The sequence below is a fragment of the Astyanax mexicanus genome, chromosome 24, assembly GCF_023375975.1.
Source record: "Astyanax mexicanus isolate ESR-SI-001 chromosome 24, AstMex3_surface, whole genome shotgun sequence".
NCBI classification, from domain to species: Eukaryota; Metazoa; Chordata; class Actinopteri; order Characiformes; family Acestrorhamphidae; genus Astyanax; species Astyanax mexicanus.
In genome coordinates this window covers 3,881,626-3,904,493 of record NC_064431.1, presented here as the reverse complement: position 1 = coordinate 3,904,493, position 22,868 = coordinate 3,881,626, and the positions used below count along the sequence as shown (strand labels likewise).

At 34.8% G+C, this 22,868-nt stretch overlaps 2 protein-coding genes and 1 long non-coding RNA gene across 3 annotated transcripts; 1 reads left to right on the top strand and 2 right to left on the bottom strand.

Moving 5' to 3' along the window:
* Window positions 1–3,902: 3,902 nt before the first annotated feature.
* LOC103033843 (transcription factor HES-5) lies at window positions 3,903–4,978 on the bottom strand. Its single transcript, XM_015606371.3, has 2 exons — window positions 4,845–4,978; window positions 3,903–4,716 (listed from the first exon to the last, which is right to left on the bottom strand). The coding sequence occupies exons 1-2, from the start codon at window positions 4,905–4,907 to the stop codon at window positions 4,300–4,302; spliced, it is 480 nt and encodes a 159-aa protein (XP_015461857.3). The 5' UTR covers window positions 4,908–4,978; the 3' UTR covers window positions 3,903–4,299.
* A 9,073-nt stretch (window positions 4,979–14,051) lies between these two features.
* Window positions 14,052–15,719, bottom strand: LOC103027507 (transcription factor HES-5). The gene is given in 3 exon segments (XM_007251528.4): window positions 14,052–15,216; window positions 15,334–15,408; window positions 15,411–15,719. Coding segments are annotated over 3 exon segments (813 nt in total). The 5' UTR covers window positions 15,705–15,719; the 3' UTR covers window positions 14,052–14,772.
* Window positions 15,720–18,996: 3,277 nt separating this feature from the next.
* On the top strand, window positions 18,997–20,687 carry LOC107197677 (uncharacterized). The gene is made up of 2 exons (XR_001518702.3): window positions 18,997–19,304; window positions 19,867–20,687. It is a non-coding gene; the product is annotated as an uncharacterized LOC107197677 (long non-coding RNA).
* The last annotated feature ends 2,181 nt before the right edge of the window (window positions 20,688–22,868 follow it).

Sequence of the window (22,868 nt, the reverse complement as noted above, 5' to 3'; positions counted from 1 at the left end):
TATTACTTTATCCCAAATAATAATTTGAAGCATTTTTATTGGTCCATTCATTAGTACATTTTATAAGAACAATACTAGATACTGCCAGATTTGCTAATTTTATGCTGAAAAACTGAGACATTGCACAGATTTTTGTATGAAAGGGAAGAAATGTAGCATAGTTTGCTGGCATCACCTCAAAATGTTTTTACAACAAAGCTTACTTTGCTTAGACAACCTACTTAAATATACTTAATTATTATAGTGCATCCTGTTATATCTGTGCATCATCTACACTGCAAAAAAATTCTTTTTAATTTTATTTCATTATCGTGTATGGTATATCTTCTTACTCACAGTATGTCTGTGTGTGTGTGTGTGTGTGTGTGTGTGTGTGTGTGTGTGCGTGTGTGTGTGTGTGTTTGCTCTGTTTACCTACCTTCTAATCCTGCTGGCTGACGACCTGTAAGACCAAAGACTGTCCGTCGTAAAAACACCTCCCCGCGGACGTGTGACAGTGTGAGAAGTGTGCCAGTGCTCAGAGTAACACCATTCACTACACTGTTAAAAAAGGAAGATAAAATAAGTTAATATATACTATAGAAGTACTTCACTAGATTTAAACTACAGCATTAAATAACACTGCTTCTGTGTGATGCTTTTGCAGGTACTAGCTAAACAGCTTGTTACCACATGATGGAAACGTGTATTTTAACATTTTTTAAAGAGTTAATTAAGTCAGCACACAATACAACTTGAAAAAATTCTATATGTACTATTAATAGCTATATTCTAGAAAGGGGTCTGGCTGAGGTTTCATTATGGACCATGAATGTACTGTAGCTATAAGAGGATAAAGATGCAAGAAACTAAAAATATTGTATAATTTACTGTAGTTTACTGTAGTCCACTCAGGCTAACATTGGTCTTTATGTTCATGTCTCGTATATCTTCTGACGTCTGAGATATCAAAACTTTGTTGCATTTCTAGAGCTTTAAGAAATGGACATAACATTTGATGTAACTTTATAATTATAAGAATTTTGCACAATTTCTATTTGTGCAATTTCAAATGGTGTAAAAATGAACAAATCCTTAAAAACTTCAATATGAATAATAAAAAAAAAATTCAGGGGACCAATAAACCTTATTAGTGTTTTTACAGAGTTATATAGTTTCTGTGGTCATTGTGCATCAAGTCAAGAGTCAAGAAGCTTTTAATGTCCTTACATCTAAGTACAGGTACACAACAAATACAGCAGATATGAGACAATTTACATACTGCAACATATAAACCATACATGATTACAGCAGTTACTAAGGTAGATAGTTTATAGTTCTTATAGAATAAAGCAACAAATATTGCTGATAAGGATAGAGACATTTCAGTCTCTGTGTGAGTTATAATATATATAGAGGTAATAATATAAGCAAAAATAACAGAGTAAACAAAAACAATAATAATAATTGTTCTTTTAGTCACAGTCTATTTTATATCTGTACAATAATCACACTCTGTAACATGTACATCTACACCCTGGGACTTATTGACTCTGTTTTTCTGTACATGCTGTACTTTCACACACATCACTTGCACATGTTTATGTTAAGTATTTGTCGTATCTGCTGATACCTGCTATCTTTTATACTTAATTTATTCTGTATTAGTGCACTACCTTATAGCTACGACTGGTTACTTCCACACTCTGTATAGGTTTTGTATTTATATATTCATGTATATATAAATATATATACATAGTTAATATTTCAAATCTCAGTTTAGAATCTTCTATAGTCATATATTTCTTATTGTGCTCTCTTACTGTACCTCCCCTATTATTGTTGTCTGTTTCTACTGTGTTGTGTAATTGCTACTGGCTGCTTAATTTCCTTCAATTAATAAAGTATTTATCCTATCTATCTTTCTTTCATTTCTTTTTTTCCCATTTTTATTGTATTGTAGCCACTATATATTATGTACTCTACCACATTATTCGAGTCAACACAAATCATTTAGACTTTTTATACTTGTTTACTGCTTGATTTACTAAACTGCGCACTCTAAACATTCTTCTATATAGAGAATACAGTTCAACCTGTGCTAAATTCCCTCACCTTCACTTTCCATAAAGTTGTAAAACTGCTGTCACAAGTGCCCAAATACTCAGCGTTGGACTAATACCATTCATCAACTCATCCCACATTAAAACAGTTCTTCAACAAGTTGAATTTAACCAGCGAATAGCTATCGAGCTCCCGGGGGATGGCTGAGAATGAACTGGGGGTGTATAAGTGGGGGGTTTGGGTGTGTGTAGGAGAAGGGTTAGAATTCACACCACCGTACCTAATGGATAATTTAGCGCGGCACACTTCCTTTGTGCGTGTGCTGAAAGGGGAGACTCTGTGAGGAGTGTGGGAAATCCTGCGAGAAGCTGGACCCACACATGTGACCAGCAGCACGGCCCTGCTTCCATCCAGCTCACCAGCTGTCTGATGAAACCAGAGCTGACAGCACACAGCGCCTATTATCAAGGGCTTTGGCGTACAAACAGGGACATTAACCCCCCCTACCACACACACACACACACTCCCCACCCTTCCCACACACACTACACCCCACACACCCTTTCTCACACGAGCTCATGCTTCCTTCACGTGTGTGCGCTGGTCTCGTGCACTGACAGACACACTCAAATACGTGTAGACAAGAGAACACCGGAGTTCTGTTACTGTTTATGCTTTCGTTTTCCTGATACCATTTTTTATCTCTCTATTGTGCATTAAATGGTATGGTATTTGTGTTGATTTATTAACGTCATGAACTCTTTATTGTGTTATATTAACATTACAAGACTTATTAATCAATTCCATTTTTTTGTCTTAAATCACATCTGATTTGTGCTACAATAGTGCAAAAAAACAAACATATTTGAGTCAGTTTACACTAAAATTGTAAACATAGCCTTGATTTTTAAATCTCATCATGACTTCCACAGTTCCCCTGAATCAACATTTCTTAATAACACTTCTTATTTCGGTCTTATATCTTTTTTGGACAATGATTATTTTTATTCTCTTTAGTTTTAGATCTTCAAACAGTTGATTAGAGGAGACTATAATTGTTGACTGTTATAACATTTTTTTTTTTAGTATCTGTATAGTTCTAATAGTTCCTAATTGCAATTGGTGACATTCCTCAAGTCTGATTCGCTAATTAATCCAATCTTGCAATGTTTGTTTAACAACAGAAATGCTATTTATCTATATGTTTATGTTTATTTTTATTTACTCATGCAGTGACTGCATATTTAAGTTTGACATGAGTGGCTAAAATCTTAACATTATACAATCCAGATATACTACATAAACTGACCAGTTGTAAATGGGGTCACAGTGTTTTATGCTTATGTAATCTATGTAATCTACAATGGCTGTTTTTACTACTTCTCAGTTTTCAAAAACAATGATCAATGTAATTTCCCCAGTTGCCCAAACTGTTGCATTTTCAACCTTAGATGTTAATGGTAACTTTTGTGTAGAAAACCGAAGAAAGTGCTATTCAACAAGGAATGGCCACACTTTTTATGTGTGAATCTATTTTAAACTAATTATTTTCAAAAATATTTCTCATAAAACAGTGATTTAATTGAATTAAGTTAGTCTTATAGACATAATGAATGTATTAATCCTGCATTAAATGTGCTGATAATCTAAGTTTTAGCCTAGATCTCTTTTTTTGTTCACTCATGTTCTTGGTCAATTGAGATTATAAGTTTATGTGTCAATATTTTTTTCATTAACAGTTAATGTGAACATGTGACCAAACCAACAGCGTTTGTTTTTGTTTAAGAAACCTCTATACAGTGAGAAACCACTTGAGAATGTAAAGATATGAGAATGAGTTGACCAAAGCCAGAGATTGATTATTTGATATTCAATATATTTATTTATATTCACAGGAATGAAAAAAAAATATATATATAGCTTGATATCCTTTATAAAAGGCAACAAACAAACTTTAAATAAAAGTTTTTAAACTAAGGTGAAACTAAGGTGCTTTATCAGAATCATCAACTCTACTTGAGTTAAACAAAAGATCAGATGACCTTTGGTTCTTCAATATGAAGAAATAAATCCAGATATTCATTGATAAACATTGCATACCCACAGGGTACACATATTACACATATTTTGTAAATGTAAGTCATACATTTCATTGAAATGAAAAACACTGCCATGGAAAATATGTTTCCTACTGAGTGATGGTAAAACCACCATCTGGTCAACATGAGAAAGAAAGTCTCTCTGGGTTCAGAGTTTCTACCAAGGCCTCCAGACAGCTCTGCTGCTGCTGGTGGGCTCTTGCTTGATCAAAACTGGACCCTGGCTGGTCTGGAAGGCAGTTGGAGACACGTGGCTGAGATCTTTGGCCAGCTGGACTTCTTGGTGGTTGCTGAGATGTTGAACGGTCACGTCCAACTTAGACTTGGCTGAGAGGAAGTTCACAGTCTCCCTCCAACACTGAGAGTAGCTGTCATGGTGGGCCTTAACGGGCGCTGAGATCTGGGACTGCAGCTGTTGCTTCATGAAGACAACGGTCATCTCCAGAATATCAGCTTTCTCCAGCTTGGTGTTGGGGTCTTGCTGGTGGAACTCCTTCTCCAGCATGACTTTGAGCTGTTCGATGCAGTTGTTGATGCGATCTCTGCGCATTTTTTCCACAGCAGGTTTTCTTAGCTGTTGAGGAGAAGAAGAGAACGTCCGTAAGTGATCTGTTTAACTTTTTAAAACATGAAAAACTCAAAAATGTGCAAAATTCAATGGAGCAAAGCAGCATTTGATTATAAAGCAGATTTACTACTTACTTTATGTTTTTCCTTGTTGGAAAGCTTCAAGCAGTCAGCAGAAGGCAGGTAGGTAGGAGCCATTCTTGAAGAGCAGAGCAGAGAGAAGGTGAGTGCTTCACTCAGGAGAGTCAGAGAGTTGTGGTCTGGAGTGAGGATCCCCCTCCAGTATTTATAGGAGCTCATTAGCATTACAAAAGGCATGAGTCCCAGGCAGGATTAGGTTTCCCACACTCCGAGGACAGAGAGGGGGGGGTTGGTGGTAAAGCGTCCTCCAGAAATCTAATCAAACCATTCACCTTTCTGCTAGAAATCCAATACTGTTATTTTGGTGGCACCAAGCCAATCAGTTTATCTTTTTATCAGTTCATCACTCAAGTCTTACTGCCATCTTGCCTTGATGGGCTTGTTAACAGTTATGCATTTTTTAAACAGACATGGACAAAAAAAAATTGTTTTGTCCACTGGAACCAGCTTAACTGATTTTTGTTCACTTTATCTGTGAGAAATATAAAAATATTGAAACTGGAAGTAATTTACCAGTTTCATCATATTTTAAAAGTTAAATTACACAGTAGAATTATTTCTTTACAGATACTTTAACTTTGCAAACTTAGTTTCACTGCACAAAATACCTAACTGTTTTACTTAAACTCCATTTTTTTTATTAAAAGTTATACCATTAACACATTGGAACAAATTGATTTTATTTAAGATTTTAATGCCAACATCCAGAATAAAAAATCAACTAAAACAAGATGTGTTGTAACTTTCTGTTCAGCTTATCCATCAAAAAAAGTTATTTACTAGTCTAAAAAGTTCATGTGAGAGTTTTATGTTTTAAGTCTCATGTTACTTATGGTATAGGTTGTTGTTTTAAAGTGGTAAATGTCTTTCTTTTCTTTTAATTGTAGATTTAAAATGTGTCACTGTTTCATAGCTTTGAAACATGTTCATTGTATGTTTTTAGTTTCATTAGTGGTCTGATCAAAACAGTTACATTATCGGTGCTATTTTATGTGTGAATAAATAAAAGTAGAAAGTTTGCTCTAACTAATAGTAGTTTTTCTAGTTTTATTTTAAGACAGTATATTATTTTTAGAACAGATTTATCAAAGAATATTGAAGAAATTCTATCTTGGGAGAACTTGGAAGACGTTTCCTTTTTTACAAAACAAACCCACGTGGCATCTGTTACTGCGTAAAAACGATGCTAACAGGTAACAACGGACTTAATATGTCTTGTTTTAGCTGCCTGTTAATAAACCACTGCTGATATAAATGGGGACACACTCTGAGCTGGGAAAGTCAGGTCAGTTTTCACAGTTTCAGCCGCACCATTACGGGTTTCTGTGGGATCAAAGCGTGTCTCTGAAGCGTGGCTACCAGATTTTATTGCCTCCCACAAACCTGACAGTCCTGTCGGCACTGCGGGGAGTCTGATAGCAGGTGTTGGACACACTTTAGCGGCCCGTGTCTCTGTTTTCCCACAGTGGGAGAGGAAGTAGCCCCCGTGTTTGGAGACAAACTGAAGCTCAGACTGCTGTTATTGTTCCTCCTTTACTTAGCCCGACCCGTCAGCGTGGGAAAAGCCTAGAAATCTGTTTGTTTTGTGGAAGAGTTTCAGGTCTGTTATCTACCTGTTGGGTATAAATAGACTAGCGGCGGTTTGCTCAGCTCACCTGCATGAACTCACCTATGTTTTGGCTTGTGCGTAGTGACAGGAAGAAAAAAAAAATATATATATATATATATATCCCAGATAGCCAGCGACTTTGGCCCGGAGTCGTTTCTAAGTCGGCACTGCTGGTTTAGAGTCAAAAGCAGAAAAATACTTCTGGCCCACAGCTGCAGTGTCACTTTCTGAGTGTTCTACATCAGTGTCACTGAGCAGTCGTTTTGGTGCTGGTGAACGACTGTCGCACCTGACCTGTTGATTCTCTGAACACAGGTGTGTACTGGCTCAAATACGGCAGACGACCCTGTACCAGCACTGCACTAACAAAGTGGAAAACTGACTGTTCCCTACTGTTAGCACTTTTCTACTCCTGTCAGTAAGAATACTTACTCCCGCTGTTATGCTGCTCCTCACACACACACACACGCACGCATGCACGCACACAAACACACACACACACACACACACACACACACACACAGCCTGTTATAGTACACACACACACACACACAGCCTGTTATAGTACACACACACACACAGCCTGTTATAGTACACACACACAAATACACACACACACACACACACACACACACACACACACAGAGCCTGTTATAGTACACACACACACACACACACACACACAGAGCCTGTTATAGTACACACACACACACACAGAGCCTGTTATAGTACACACACACAAACACACACACACACAGCCTGTTATAGTACACACACACAAACACACACACACAAACACACACACAGCCTGTTATAGTACACACACACACACACACACACACACACAGAGCCTGTTATAGTACACACACACACACACACGCACACACACACACGCACACACACACACACACACAGCCTGTTATAGTACACACACACACACACACACACACAGAGCCTGTTATAGTACACACACACACACACGCATACACACACACGCACACACACACACACACACAGCCTGTTATAGTACACACACACCCACACACACAGCCTGTTATAGTACACACACACAAACACACACACACACACACACGCACACACACAGCCTGTTATAGTACACACACACACAGAACCTGTTATAGTACACACACACACACAGAGTCTGTTATAGTACACACACACACACACACACACACACAGAGCCTGTTATAGTACTGCTACACGCACACACACGCACACACACGATCAGCATCCCTAGACCCCAAAAGCAACCGTCGCGCACACCCCAAACGTGTATCTAGATGATATTTACCTTGGTGCCCCTGCGCATCAGCCCAGTTCAACCCGTGCGGTTTCTCGTAGCACTTGGCGCGCGGATTCCTCAAACATTACAACGTTCCTCAACTGTCAGCTATCCTGAAACCTTTGAAGTTTGTAGGTAGGTAGCAAACCTAACTAAGTATTACGTACCTTTTTTGAAATATAATTTATTTTGACTTAATAAATATTTTGGCCGTCAAATATGATTTATAACCCTATCTGTGTTGCCTCTTCAGTTAGCTAAGCTAGCTAACTTAGCAGCATATCAAGGTGATATTATCTGAAGCTAAATTATCTCAGAATATAGCATTAAACACATTTCAGAAGTACTGTTTCGGTATTTACGTTAGCTAAGCTATAAACAGTTAGCTAGCTAGGATAGAAACCAGCCAGTTTGCTAGCGTTAGCTTAAATGCTTTTACAAACATACATACAAACATACATACTGTAAAAGCATTTAGGCTTGCTAGTTAACCAATTTGGTAGTTAGCTAGCGAATTGGTCTTTACTAGCTAACCTAAATGCTTCCACAGAACTTTTGTTTAGATGTTTTACATTAGCTAGCTAGTCAGCTAGGTTAACTTAGTGGTTGTGTGTCTCTACAAGTCACTGTGTAATGTTTGTTTTAGCTAGCTTTTTAGTTAAATAAAATGGTGCTGTGTCTGTGAGTTAATATAAAAAAATCTTTATTTGTATTGTTTATTCCAGAGTTCAGTAATACGTTCCTGCACACTCTGCTACTTCGTTAAAAGTGTATGTTATTAACTTAGCTAGCACATTTTTATATAAACACACTCACTACTACCAAATAAGCTTTAGTCAACATTTCTCTAATTTGTAAAATCACACTAGAAGTTGTTTGTGTATGCAGTATATTAGTGTATACTAGAGACAAAAATGTTTTACTTGAAAAAGTTTAAAATTAAATTACACACACACAGTTATCCTGTTAGACACAACAGGAGAATTTAACAACATTAAGTAAAATAGTGGAGCTTTTCAGAGCAATTAAATTATTCATGTTTTATATTGGCAAAAAAAGGAAATAGGAAAATCATAGATACATTTTATTATTGTCAGTAAATTAATATGTTTTAATGTTGCTGCCCCTACTTTCGCTTCTGCTGGTGCCCAATTTTCCAAGTACTTATTTCAAGAATGTGATGCTGAATTTAAAATGGTCATGTCATACAAAAGAAAAAACATAACAGCATTATATTTGTAAATATGACTGCAATTAACATATTTAACATTAAACTATTACTGTACTTTGATTCTATTAGTTGATAGTTGTATCTATAGAAACAAGCGTACAATTAAATATGTGTAGAGAAGGTATAACTTGCTTTTAGAGCCTACTCAGAAAATATAAATAAGAAAAACTATACTGGTGGGTGTGTAATGCTCTCAGGGAGTAAGATATAAATTTACTGAGGAGGAGACATCAATGAATTATTAAATTATCTTTATTTTAATTGTCTTTATATTATTTTAATCTTTATAATCAACACATTTTCCTTATAATTAATGTAGATGTATTTATATATTTAAGTATTACAGTATGGAGGACCAAAAATGACATACGTATAAATAAATAAATAAATAAATGCACATATAAATGTAGAAATAAATAAATGTTGAAATAAATAAATGAATAAATAAATAAATGTTGAAATAAATAAATACATATATAAATACACATAGAAATGAATAAATAAATAAATATATAAAAAATAAATACACGCATGAATAATTGTATAGGTAAATAAATAAATTAATAAATACATTTCAAATTTTTTATATTTATTTTTATTTATTCATTTATATGTGCATTTATTTATTTTTTCATTTATTTAGTCATTCATTTATTTCAACATTTCTACATTTATTTATTGATTTATTGCCACATTTATTAATTTATTTATTTCTGTATTTCTGCATTTGTATGATAGTTAGGTAGGCGGTCCTATCCTCGCTCTAAAGCAGGATTGGTTTTTGAGCTGCAAAAGTTTTGGCTCTACTGCTCCTGCCTTGGCCTGCAGCGGCGACATTTTTAAGCTGTTGACCCTCATTCATTTTCAGCAGTTGTTACTGCAGTAGGGGTTATAGCCGCGATGTTGCTGTGCCGTCCCTTTTGTTCCGTCTCACTGATACCGGAAGTACAGGACGGTGGAGATAAATAAATAAATGAAGAAATGTGGAAATAAATAAATAAATAAATGTAGAAATGTTGAAATGAATAAATAAGTGTTAAAATAAATAAATGAATAAATGTTGAAATAAATAAATGAATGAATAAATAAATAAATGCACATATAAGTAAATATATAAATAAATATATAAATAAATAAGAAATGTATTAATTTATTTATTTACCTATGCAAATATTTATTCATTCATTCATTCATTCATTTATATGTACATTTATTTATATATTTATTTCAACATTTATTTATTTATTCATTTATTCATGTATATATTTATTATTTCTACATTTATATTTGCATTTATTTATTTATACTTATGTCATTTTTGGTCCTCCATAGTACAGCTCAAACACACACACACAAAAACCTGTACAGTATGTGTGTATTTGTACAGTACTGTGAAAATGTTTTAGGCCGATGCAAATTTCTTAAAACCAATTATCTCAATATTAAGTTGAGTTAATAATGAGTTTTACTTGGCAAAGGTACCACGTATTAAAACAGATACAAATAAAAATAAATACGGTAAAAAGTAACAAGAAGTCCACAGGTGCAAAACCTTTGTTTGGGCGAACCTATTAAACCAATGTTTTTCATAGTACAAAGTAGGGCTGTGAATCTTTGGGAATCCCAAAATTCGATTCAAAATTGATTCTTGGGGTCACAATTCAATTTTTTCCTCATTCTTTCAAATCAGTTGGATTTCTTTTTCTTCATCCTCCATACTTTAGCGGCGCAACAACAAACACTGTAACACAACACTACATGCCCCTCTGTAGCCTAATAGGGAGAGGCAGTAAGAGCACTGTCGTGGGGAGCTTTTTAACTGTACCGCAGAGCTCAGCTAGTTAAAGAAACAGTCCGGGGTCTCCGTTCTCGTATTTGGTCTTCATAATGCATGCATAATGTTGTTACCCCTGTCTTAACTTTTGGAACATGTTACAGGCATCAAATTCAAAATGAGTGAATATTTGCAACATTAAATTTCTTGTCTTTGTAGTGTATTCAATTGAATGAGTTAAAAAGAATTTGCAAATTGTAATCTGTTTCTGTTTTCTTTTTTTCCCTTTATTTTTTAAATATGTAAACTTTATGAATTAAACATAAATTTAATATAAATCGTTGTTTTATGTCTTTCTTTGAGCTTCCAGACAAAGTTTTTCTCTCATTAACACTAATTGAGTAAACAGAATACTCTATTTAAACCAATGGTGAATTCCTTATTAGTGTTTCCTATAATAATATATAATAATCATATTGATGTACTGATGTACAAAGTGGTTATTTACATAAATTTTATGTACAAATAGCTTGTAGCTTGTAGTAGTAGGAATAACATTGTAGGTTCCTGAACCTCCTAGTTCTTAGAAAACAAATTCACCAACAGTAAAAGACAAAGTACCTTCAGTTACAAAAGTTTTGCTTAACTTGTGTTGGGCACTGGACCAAGTTCGGTGGCAGGATCTCAGCCAGCTTCAAGAACAGTCAGAAACCAGTGCAGGCCCAGACCTGGTCCTACATTCAAAAAGACACTGGGCCGAGTCCGGTGACCGACTCTCAGCCAGCTTCGAGGAGTCAGAAACCGAATAAGGCCCAGACTTGGTCCTACGTTCAAAAATACACTGGGCCGAGTCCGGTGGCCGGTTCTGGGCCAGCTTTGAGGACAGTCAGAAACCAGCTAAGGCCCAATTCTGGGCCAGCACTCGGTGGCTATCTGGGTATATATATTTTTTTAGACAGTTTTCTGAAGCTTAAAACATTTTCCCGTCCAACTCCTCAGGTTTTATCACAAAAAGACAGAACCGTATAAAAAAGGCACAACCAAGCATTTTTCTTGCTACTTACAATATTTCACACATTTTTGTAGAACAAAACGTACATTTTAAGGTAAAAAAAGCAAGAAACTCAAGGCTTACCTATCCTTTTAGCCAGTTTTCTGAGGCTTAAAGAGTTTTCCCGCCCAAACTCAAATTAACTCCTCAGGTTTTCAACATAAAAAGACAGAACCGTCCAATAAAGGATGACACCCAGAAATTAAGCACTATTCTTTACAAAAAAACGTGCATTTTAATTGTTATTATAAGCAGGTTAAATAACCAATAAACTTAATGGTATATCTTTTTAACCAGTTTTCTGAGGCGTAAAGCGTTTTCCGCACAAACTCAAACTAACTCCTTAGGTTCTCATCATAAACAGAACCCTCAATTTAACAAGCATCTAGCAAATAAGGACTATTTTTTGCAACATTTCACTGATTTTGTGGAAAAAAAACTTGCATTTTAGGGGCGAAAAAGGAAGAAACTCAAGACTTACCTACGGCCAGTTTTCTGAGGCGTAAAGCGTTTCCCGCCCAAACTCCTCATGTTTTCATTGTAAAAAGTCAGAACCCTCGAAAAAAAAAACACCAACGAGCAAATAAGGATTTTTTTTGTGAAAAAAAGGTTCGAAAAAGCAGAAAATTAAAACTTTAATATTCAAGGCTCTCTCTTTAGCAAGCCTTCTGAGGCATTCAGCCTTTTCCGCCCAAACTCAAACTAAACAAGCACGTGACATATTTAATTATTTTTATATTTTTCTCTAAATCTGCACAAGAAGCTACACTACATATGTATAAAAAACGTATTTTTTTAAATAATAAAAATATATATTTTTTTGTTAAATATATTATTTAATTGTGGGGAAAATCTGTGCGAATTATATTTTCTTCATTAAAAAAAACAAATACGAATAATGTATTTTAGGGATGTTAGGCTATATGTTATATCTCAGTGGGGGTAATTCTTTATATGTACTGTACCAGTAATAAGTCTGGACACATCACTTTTTCTTATTTACAGTGTATATTTGTTTATTTCTTTTTATTATTTTTTACATTGTCCATTAAATCCAGCTCAAGACCAGCTGGTTATCCAGGAAAACATAAGCTACGTTATTTAAGAGCTAGTTAACTAGCTAGCCAACCAGCAAAGGTTGTTTCTTTGCATTATTCTCTTAGTATTTTCTGCTTATACCACATTAAAAAAGCGCGCGGCTTCTCCTACAATAAGCCATGCGCCACGTGACTCTGCACGCGCTCCTTCAGGCTCAGAGGCACCGAGGCCTTCCCGCATTTCCTCCTCCACCGGAGATCAAAACTGGCCCACCAGGGGGTACACATGTCCATCAGATCCACAAATTGTGTGTAAAGGCCACGGGGAAATAAAAGAGAATGTTATTTTTTAATTTAATTTATCATTTCAGAAAATATTCTGGTTAGTTTTTTTTTTTTACTTTTCATAATAATTCCATAATGCCTTTAATATTAAACTAACAGTGTATACAATACAGTGCAGGTGTTTAAACACCTAAGCACACTATTTAAGACACATTTAATTTAAGTTTTTCTCAGCAATAAGAAAGTTAATGCTAGATTTGTTCAAACCACCTATCAGTTTATTTCCTATCATTTAATATCAATTTCTTAAACCAGGTGTTGATATGATGAGATCTATAAAATAATAGTAATACATATTTGATTTAAAAGAAGAAAAAAACACTTAAAACAAATGTGCTTCATTAAAAAAGTAAGAACTGTACTGATAGAAACTCTGAACATTTTTTAGGATTTTTGTAAGTTTTGTGTGAAGGTTGTGACCTATATTTTTTTACATGGTGGATGGATACATAAATCCTAAGTTAGGCATAAATCCTAAGTTATTTCTAAATAAAGTTTCGTTTTCAGATTTGCCACTTTCTTACAAAAGGCAAAATTTTTCTTAGGAAGATTTGTTAATGGAGTAATTATGACCTGCGGATGTTTACTGGCATTGATGAGTTTTGTGCCATTGTATATGTCTTTATATTGGCTGTAGAGCAGATTTGAGGAATTCTGGTTCTGGAGGTCCAGATTTCTGCTCAGTTTTGATTGATTGATCCCAATGGATTCAACTCACTTCAGGAAAACCAATAAACCAATATTCTGTCGTGTATCTCGACCACTGTTTCCCAGCTCTTATATAGAGGATTGTCTTAACCTTAATCTGTTACTATTCTCTACACTTTAAAAACAGACAAAATACAGAAAAGTAGATTTAGATAGTAGATTTATTGCGTCTCAAATATGAGACATTTAGCAATGTTTTGACAAACATAAGGACAAACAATGCAGTGCATACCAAGACACTGATGCAGTGTCATCTATGATAGACTACATATGGAGACATATTTGAAAACTCATTTGAGTTCATTTATCTCAATTGAGATAATTAGTACAAACAATGCAGTGCGTACATTACAAGACATTGATACAACGTTGCTCATAACATTTGACAAATCAAATGATTCCTTTAGTGTGTAATACAAAACCAAAGATAATATAACTTATCTCAACATACCATTCACTGTAAATGGGCATGAGAAGAACCACGTAGTGGACAATGGATAATTCAAACACTTTCATAGTGAAAGTTAATAAAAGTAAAAGAATCTCGACTCACAGAGTCACTTCTGTATAAAGTACTATAAAATACATTTTTGATGAATACAAGGGATTCCCAAAAGTAAAAAAAAAGAATGACATCATTTCTTAAAACAGAATTATAAGGTATTCTTAAAATATTAAGACTTTTAAAACTTCCTTGAAACAGAAAGCAATACACTTATTGCAATAAAGCGATAATAATAAAATGCTATGTTATGTTATTTTAACAAAGTACATGTACATATTTTGCTCAAGCAAAACTTATATATTTAAAGTCCATAAAGAACATGTCCTCCTGTTTTTTTAGACTTTTTTGAGAACATCTTTCTACCAGGGCCTCCAGAGGGCGCTCTTTTCTGAGCTCTTCTCTTTGCTGATGATGTTCTGCTGCTCTTGAGGGAGAACACTTTCCCTCCATTTCTGATCTGCTGACGGCTGCAGGTTCTGCAGGACGTGGTTCATCAGTTTTCTCTGAGACTGTGTCTTCACCTCATCTTTGGACAGGAAGTGCAGAAGCTCATGGACACATCTGGAGAAGCCTTGATTGACAGCTGCTGATCTGGAGGAGAATGCAGGCTGCTGCTGCTGCTGCTGCTGCTGCTGCTGCTGCTGTCGTCTGAGGAAGCTGACTGTCATCTCCAGGATATCTGCTTTCTCCAGCTTGGAGTCGGGCTGCTGGTTGAGGAACTCTGGAGTCAGGAGAGTCTTGAGCTGCTCAATGCTGCTGTTGATGCGATCTCTGCGCATCTTCTCCACCACTGGCTTTCTCAGCTGCAGATACAGAAGGAGAGCATGATTAGAGAACTGCACTCAAAACACCTTCTGTAATGAATAAAGTAGTAGATAAAGAAGGAGACTTTTTCTTCATTTAATCAGATCTCAGTTTACCTTGTTGTTGAGAGGGAGGAGCTCCTTTGAGATGGAAGGTGCTGAAGTGATTGCAGGAGTCATGGCTGTAGATCTCAGTGCTGTAGATCTCTCTGTGTAGAGTGAGTCTGATCTGCACTGGCTGAATCTCCTCTATTTATACTCCTGAATCTCCATATCAATGTGTGGGTCTTGGGCTTGCTGGAGGTTCTCACACTCTGCAGCCAATGGTAGAGCTCGGAGAGACAATAGGGGCATGGTGCTGCCACATGCTCAGTGATCTTCTGCCTGGGGACATTGTCTGTGTCTCGGGGGAGCAGGTGGAGGGGTGGGGCTGATTGAGCGGGACTGTGTGATTCTGGGAAAGTGGTGACCCTGTAAAGAGAGAACATCCGCCGCCTAATTTTCAGGTTAATAGTCGATCACATGATCATGATCTCTGCACACACACGTGCCGCATTGACATGAGCATGTAGATTTCGAGAGCAATCTCCAGATTTTACTATCCTTTTTTGACACTATGAAGTTAAACTGGCTTGAAACATTAAAGCACCACATTTGGCAAAATGTATCATCTGCTCAAGTGTTAATTAAAGCTTTGATGTGTCTTAATATATGCCCAAACTGAGGCCAATTTTAACAGTTAATTATTTACTGAACAAAAATGAAATTAATTGTAATTTCAATGATGAATGACCACACTAAGCACACTAAACACCTAAAGATAATATTAACAGAGAAAAATGTTCTTTTGAACTGACGTCTTCTCAGCCAGACATCTTCCTGTATCAGCATCAGAGTTTCAACACTGCTTTACTACAGACAAATTGAATTTTTTTAAGAATCAATTTCCAAAGCTCAATTTATTTCCATTGCTACTTACCAGCTCTAAGCTGTGAACCAATAAATTGCTTGTTAAAAATTAGCCCCTCTTTTTTCAATCAATATATATATATATATATATATATATATATATATATATATATATATATATATATATATATTTTTTTTTTTTTTTTTTTACAGTATTCTGGCAGTTTACTAGAAAAATGTACACTAGATTTTTAACCACTTCCGGTTAAAATCCAGCTAGACCTGAAGAGCTTAAATGGGGGTGTTCTAAAACTTTTGACTGGTAGTGTGTTGAATTTTAACATTTTTAGACCGATTTGTACTGTAGTATTATATGTAGTATGTAGTATTATAGCTTGTATAATAATGTAGTATTACTCTAGAATCTGCACTAGAATCAATAGTTTAAAAAAGCAGCTTAAAACTTACCTACTCTCACTGTAACCAGTCCAAATACTAAATATGTATTTGTGTATATTCTTGTGATTATGTATATTAAGTAACTGCATATTATTTGTATTGCTATCATTATTATTTTTTGTTTTTTCTTGGTCTTTTTTTCTCTTTGTGTTTCTCTTATAACTTCTTTGGACGGAAAGTACTTTGTACAAACTTATTTTAGGCTTTTTTTACTTGCAAAGTTTTGTGTTTGTTTGTTTGTTTATTTGTTTACTTGATGTTACATTGTATTTGTGCAAATAAAAAATTACAAAATAGCTAAAGCTCTGTAAACAATATGAGTAGGCCAAAAACCCTGTGTATTCTACCTGCTCTGTTCTCAGGCTTATGTTTCTCACACTCCACCACACACCCACCCACACACACACACACACCCACACCACACACCCACCCACCCACACACACACACACACACACACACACAAACACACACACACACACACACACACACACACAGCTGTCCACCAGCGGTAAGCTGAGCGTGCCCCCGGTCACCCACCCCTCTGCAGAGAGCTGGGAGCCACAGAGACACACGGCTTCCCACACTTCTGTATTCATCACATTAAATCAGCCGCACAATAGAAGTGTGTCCGCTCTCACAGAACCGTCCAACCGACTGACTGCAGGACAGCAGGACCACAGGACTCCAGTACTGGAACTCAAATCAGCTGTAATCACAGCTCATCTACTCTTATAGAAGCTCACTTTGCTCTCTGCTCTTTATTTAAAACATAAATTGAAATATATATATATACATATTAAAATATATATTATACAGTATGGAGATGAATAAGTTCGTGCTAAATGAAGAATTAATACTAATAGTTTTTTTTTGCAGTAATATTGTCATATCTCCTGCATGACAGTATTTAGTACTGATTTTAGACTTATTTTTTTTTACCCACATTTAACCCTTTCAGACCCTGCATCCATTACAATTAAAAATTGTATGTTTTTATGTTTTGTTGAAGATAACACTATATGAGAGCTGTTATCTACATTAGTATAGATCATAAGCCGGCCAGTGAAGTTATAAACCAATGAAATAACTGCTTGGTTTCATTTACTGCACTGGAAAAAATATGGTACTCAGGCCACTGAAGCTAAGTTAAAGCTAATTTTTACAAAAGATCATGTTATTAATCTTTTTTTTTTTTACTGTTTAGTGATGGTTTATGGAATAAAAAGGTCAATATGAAATATAAAATATTACACAATTGGATTTATTTGCTATATAGATTTTATAGTAGAATATTATAGTCTTTTTTACTGTGCATTACAGACAGAAAAGAGCATTCTTATATTTTTTCATCACTGGAGATACAGTATTTCAGGTCTGAAAGGGTTAACTACCCATCTACATTGAAAGATTTTGAATCATTTATTGTTTATAAAATATTAACAATGTTTAACATTTTATATTACCGAAAAGTAATCAAATGATAATATTCTTATTAGTTTCTTCTTACCTGCATCAATATTTAATTATATATTGTGATGAATATGTTCACATCTGTATTTAAAACAACATAAAATCAATTGATATAAAAAGATTTAATAATAATAAAAAAACATCCATAAACAGTGTTATAAAATAACTGATATAGTTAAATAAAAATAGCTAAATCAAAATGTTTATGTACAGACCCATTATAAATAAGCAAACATATTATAAATATTTACAGTGTAAACTAATAAATGTGATCAAATCCTCCACTGGAAAAACATTATTTAAATAAAGCATTTTTTTGCACAATTTACTAAAATAAACACAAATTGAAAACATAACATATTTAATCTGCCTTTCTTTCTACTATAAATACAGTATCTTTGTTGCTATAATTAAGCAAATAAATAGGAAGTATTTATAGGCTTTAGAAGGCGCAGAAGTGTGTCTCTGTAAAGGATGTTAACTTCTTTACACAGAACATTTATTTCTAAAAGTTTTATTTTTGTTTCTTTTTATCTCAGTAATTGTATACACTTTATAACTTTATAATTATTAATCATAATGTTTTCAAACTTAAAGTAATTACTTTAAATAAAAATAATTGTAAAATTGCCTTTTTGCATGATTTTAACACAATTTTAAAGTTTTATGTTTTTTGGATTATTAATATATGTATGTAAACTAGTGCTGCTAATCATAGTGTGGGAACTTGGCGAATCTCTGATGCTCATGCCCCCAGTCATTTTCCCACCACAGTATAAGGCTGACCCTGCTGCCAGATGGCACAGACCAGAACGTCCCACCTGTCCAGTGAAGTGTCCCATTAGAGCCCCACTGACTGGAGAACTATGAACAGACTATTGTCTCTGGATCAGTGCTTCTGATTGGTCGAATTCAGATGGTGGTCCGTATAAGTATGAGCCGGATTAGGAGACTTCAGCCAGATCTGAACTGAGCCCAGCAGGAGAGGAGCCAGAAGAACCAGACTCAGCATCATCTCAGCATCATCTCAGCATATTCTCAGCATCTTCTCAGCATCTTCTCAGCATCTTCTCAGCATCTTCTGAGCATCAACCAAGAGCACTAAAGGCCTGCAGCATTAACTTTTGCTCAAGAGCAACACAAATCTGCTTTATTTCATTTTGAAATCAAGAGAAAACTTCACCTCAGCATCAAACATGCCTGCCTACACCCTGGACATCGCTCCTCAGGACAACATCCAGTTCGCCAGGTACTACAATATTTCCAATAAGACATTTTTATTTCTAAATATCATATTTTTACACTGGACAAATTACAAAAATATCATGTCACATATACTAGTGCACCTAAAAAAAATGAATATCATTGAAAAGTTACTTTATTTCAGTAATTGATGGTTATGGCTTACCTCTGCTTTTACCTAACTTGTATGGAGATGCGGATTTCATTTTCCAGCAGGATTTGGCACACTGCCCACACTGCCAAAAGTACCAATTGGTCTTATACAATATTCTAATTTTCTGAGACACTGATTTTGGGGTTTTCATTGGCTGTAAGCCATAATCATCTATATAATACACGAGTTTCACATTGAAGGATATGTAGCATGCAGACAAACTACTTTAACTGACCCAGAAAATAATATATTTGATAAATATATATATATAAGTGACAAAAGATTCAAATAGCTTTTTTTTGGAAACAGTTAGGGTTAATTTGGAAATTGAATTGATTTTTAATTGATGATTTGGTACAGTACATCTGTCAATTTGAACAAAACACTAAATTATGTATGTTTTTTTATTATCCAGGTGTAAACTCCACAGTTTGGAGAGGAAATGCTTCAGCAAAGTGGAGAAACTGAAGCTGACCCTTGAAGAACACCTGCAAAATGGAATCCCTGCTTCAGATCTTCTGGAGAAGACAGTTTCCTTCTTCGCCATGAAGAAGGCGGTGGTGTTCCCCGGCGGATACTCGAGGTGTACCCGGGACGTTCTCCGAATGTGCCCCTCCCCGACAGAAGACGTGGAGCCGTTGTTTTGTCAGGAGTGAGGTGGAGAGAGATGAGGTTGATGAGGATGAGGTTTGGGACGAGCTTTTAATAAGACTTTTGAAAAGAACTACCTCAGATTTTCCTCTGAACTTCCTCTGAACTGTTTTGAATGGCACCTTGCTGGCACTTTTTTTACTACAGACATTTCTAGACAAGAACCGAGAGCTGGAACTGGATGGAAATATGGTCCACATACAGTATGTACATGTACTTGTACAGTCTTGTGGACACGCTGCAGTATACCTGAGGATGCGCTTTATGCATTCGTTTTATAATGTTTTATAATAATAGAAATTATTTGTTTTTCCTCTCATTGAGAGAAGCTTTTAATTGAGATATTGTATAGAAATGATGATGATGATGATGATGATGATGATGAACCACGTCGATGAGCAGGATGTCTGCTGGAGGACATGATAGCTCACTGTAAAAGCATGTTAAATTAACCTTTAAAGATACAATGTATCATTTGAATAGACTCGATTTTGTTGATTTTTGTTTTGAATCAGATGAAAAAAAGTTTAATGTGTGACGCATGCATTTCTTTTTATGAAATAAATTTTATTTCACATGTATTCACATGATGTGTTGGTCTATAATTGATTGCCTTGCTGAAGGAACAGCTACAGTACATATAAATGAACTGCAGGATGTAAAATATGTATAATAACGTGTGCAGGTGTGATGGATCACAGTATATTAACCAATAGGGAGTTGGAATATCTGTATATGTTTATACTTCTCTACATCCAATCACAATCAGATTCACTCTATCTGGATGGAGAGATTTATCTGGATAGGGGTTTTATTAAGCTAAAATGAAATAACAAGGAGTAACAAGACTATTTTTAAAATGTAAGGAGTAGAAAGTTCAGATAATTGTGTGAAAATGTGAGGAGTAAGAGTAAAAGGTTGTCTGAATAATAATAATTACTCCAGTAAAGTATAGAAAAACAACATTTATACTTATGTAATGTAACAAAGTATTTGTACTTCATTACTTGACACCTCGCTTTTTGCAAACATTAATAAGCGGTGTTTGGTTTTGTTAGGAAAAGACAAAGTAGAACAACAGCAGTACTATAGCTGTAAGTGCAGCCTTGAGAAAGGCCTTTCCCAGTTACTACTACAGACAGGTACCATCATCTATATGAGTTATTTTATAATAACTAGTTTTTATACAGTATCAAGTACAGAAAACACCTTCATAGTTAAGTAAACTCTACTAGGGCATCTCAAAAAATAGAATATCACTGAAAGGTAAATTTAAAAATGTGAATATTATATAAGAACAATTGACACTTTTGGCAGTGTGCCAAGTCCTGCTGGAAAATGACATCCGCATCTCCAAAAAAAAAAAAGATTTCAGCAGAGGGAAGCATGAAGAGCTGTAAGATTTTTTGGGGAAACAAAACTGCACTGACTTTAGACTTGATAATAAAACACAGTGGATCAACACCAGCAGATGACATGTCTCTCCAAACCATCACTGATTGGTGGAAACTTCACACTAGACCACTCTTCCTCCAGACTCTGCTCCCTTGATTTACAAATGAATATTTATTAAATATTATATTTATTCTTATATAATATTTACATTTTCTGAAATACTGATGTTTATTGGCTTTAAGCCATAATAATCAACAATAACACAAATAAACACTTAAAATAGATAATTCTGTATTCAATACATCTATATAATATATGAGTTTTATATTATTACATCTTGAATTGAATCACTGAAATAAAGTAATCTTTTCAATGATATTAAAATTTTGTGAGATGCACTAGAACAAACTTCTGTTTCTGACTGACTAATAAATACCTGCAGGTTCAGCTCTCCTGTCTGGGAAAGTGTGTAAAGTCTGCAGTATTTAGGAGGGTCAGAGATGGTTATCTGAGGGCCTCTACCCCGGAGGCTGTGTTGACCAGCTGTGTGTCGGGGTGATTAGCATTTAAGAAGGCACACTTCCATTGATCATTCAAAGCCTTTCAGTGGGCTGAGTGTGGGAACGCTCAGGAAAGCAGAGTCACAGCTTTGCTGGTCATTATGTCAGTGTGTTGATGTAAGCAACTAACCGCACTCGTTCACAGGCAGGCTTTTCTAGCAGTAAAAACATGCCGTTTAGAAATATTGTGCACACTTAATGCCCAATTTATACAAGAATACCATAATAATTTACTTCATTAGATTTTTTAATGCAATAAAACAGTGGTAAGACAGTACTTTCTTTAAAAAAAATGTCCATTAACTTTTTTTTTTTACTGTGGACTAATTTAAATGTGCTATAAAACATACATAAATATTACTTTTACATAATACATTTTATAAAAAAAATATGAAAAATAAAATTGCTATAAAAAGAGTAGTTTGTATTTAATTTTTCTTTAATATTAATATTAACTATTTTTGTTTCTATATTTTATGTATATTCTATGTTAATAGTTTAAGACCTATATGCTCTACTTATATTTCTTACTTTTTTATTAGAACTTAAATAGAGAGAGAGAGAGACTAAATATTGTCATTTAGAGGATTTATTTGCAGAAAATTAAAAATGGCTGAAAAAAACAAAAAAGATGCAAAACTTTCAGATCTCAAATATTGCAAAGAAAACAAGTTCATATTCATAAAGTTGTAAGAGTTCAGAAATCAATATTTGATGGAATAACCCTGGTTGTTTTTTAATCACATTTTTTATGCATCTTGGCATCATGTTCTCCTCCACCAGTCTTACACACTGCTTTTATATAACTTTA

Bases quoted from the DNA above. Each gene is read 5' to 3' on its own strand.
- LOC103033843 (XM_015606371.3), bottom strand. From the start codon at position 4,907: ATGGCTCCTACCTACCTGCCTTCTGCTGACTGCTTGAAGCTTTCCAAC. The intron at 4,717-4,844 runs GTAAGTAGTAAA...TCTCCTCAACAG, and splicing joins CCAACAAGGAAAAACATAAA to CTAAGAAAACCTGCTGTGGA.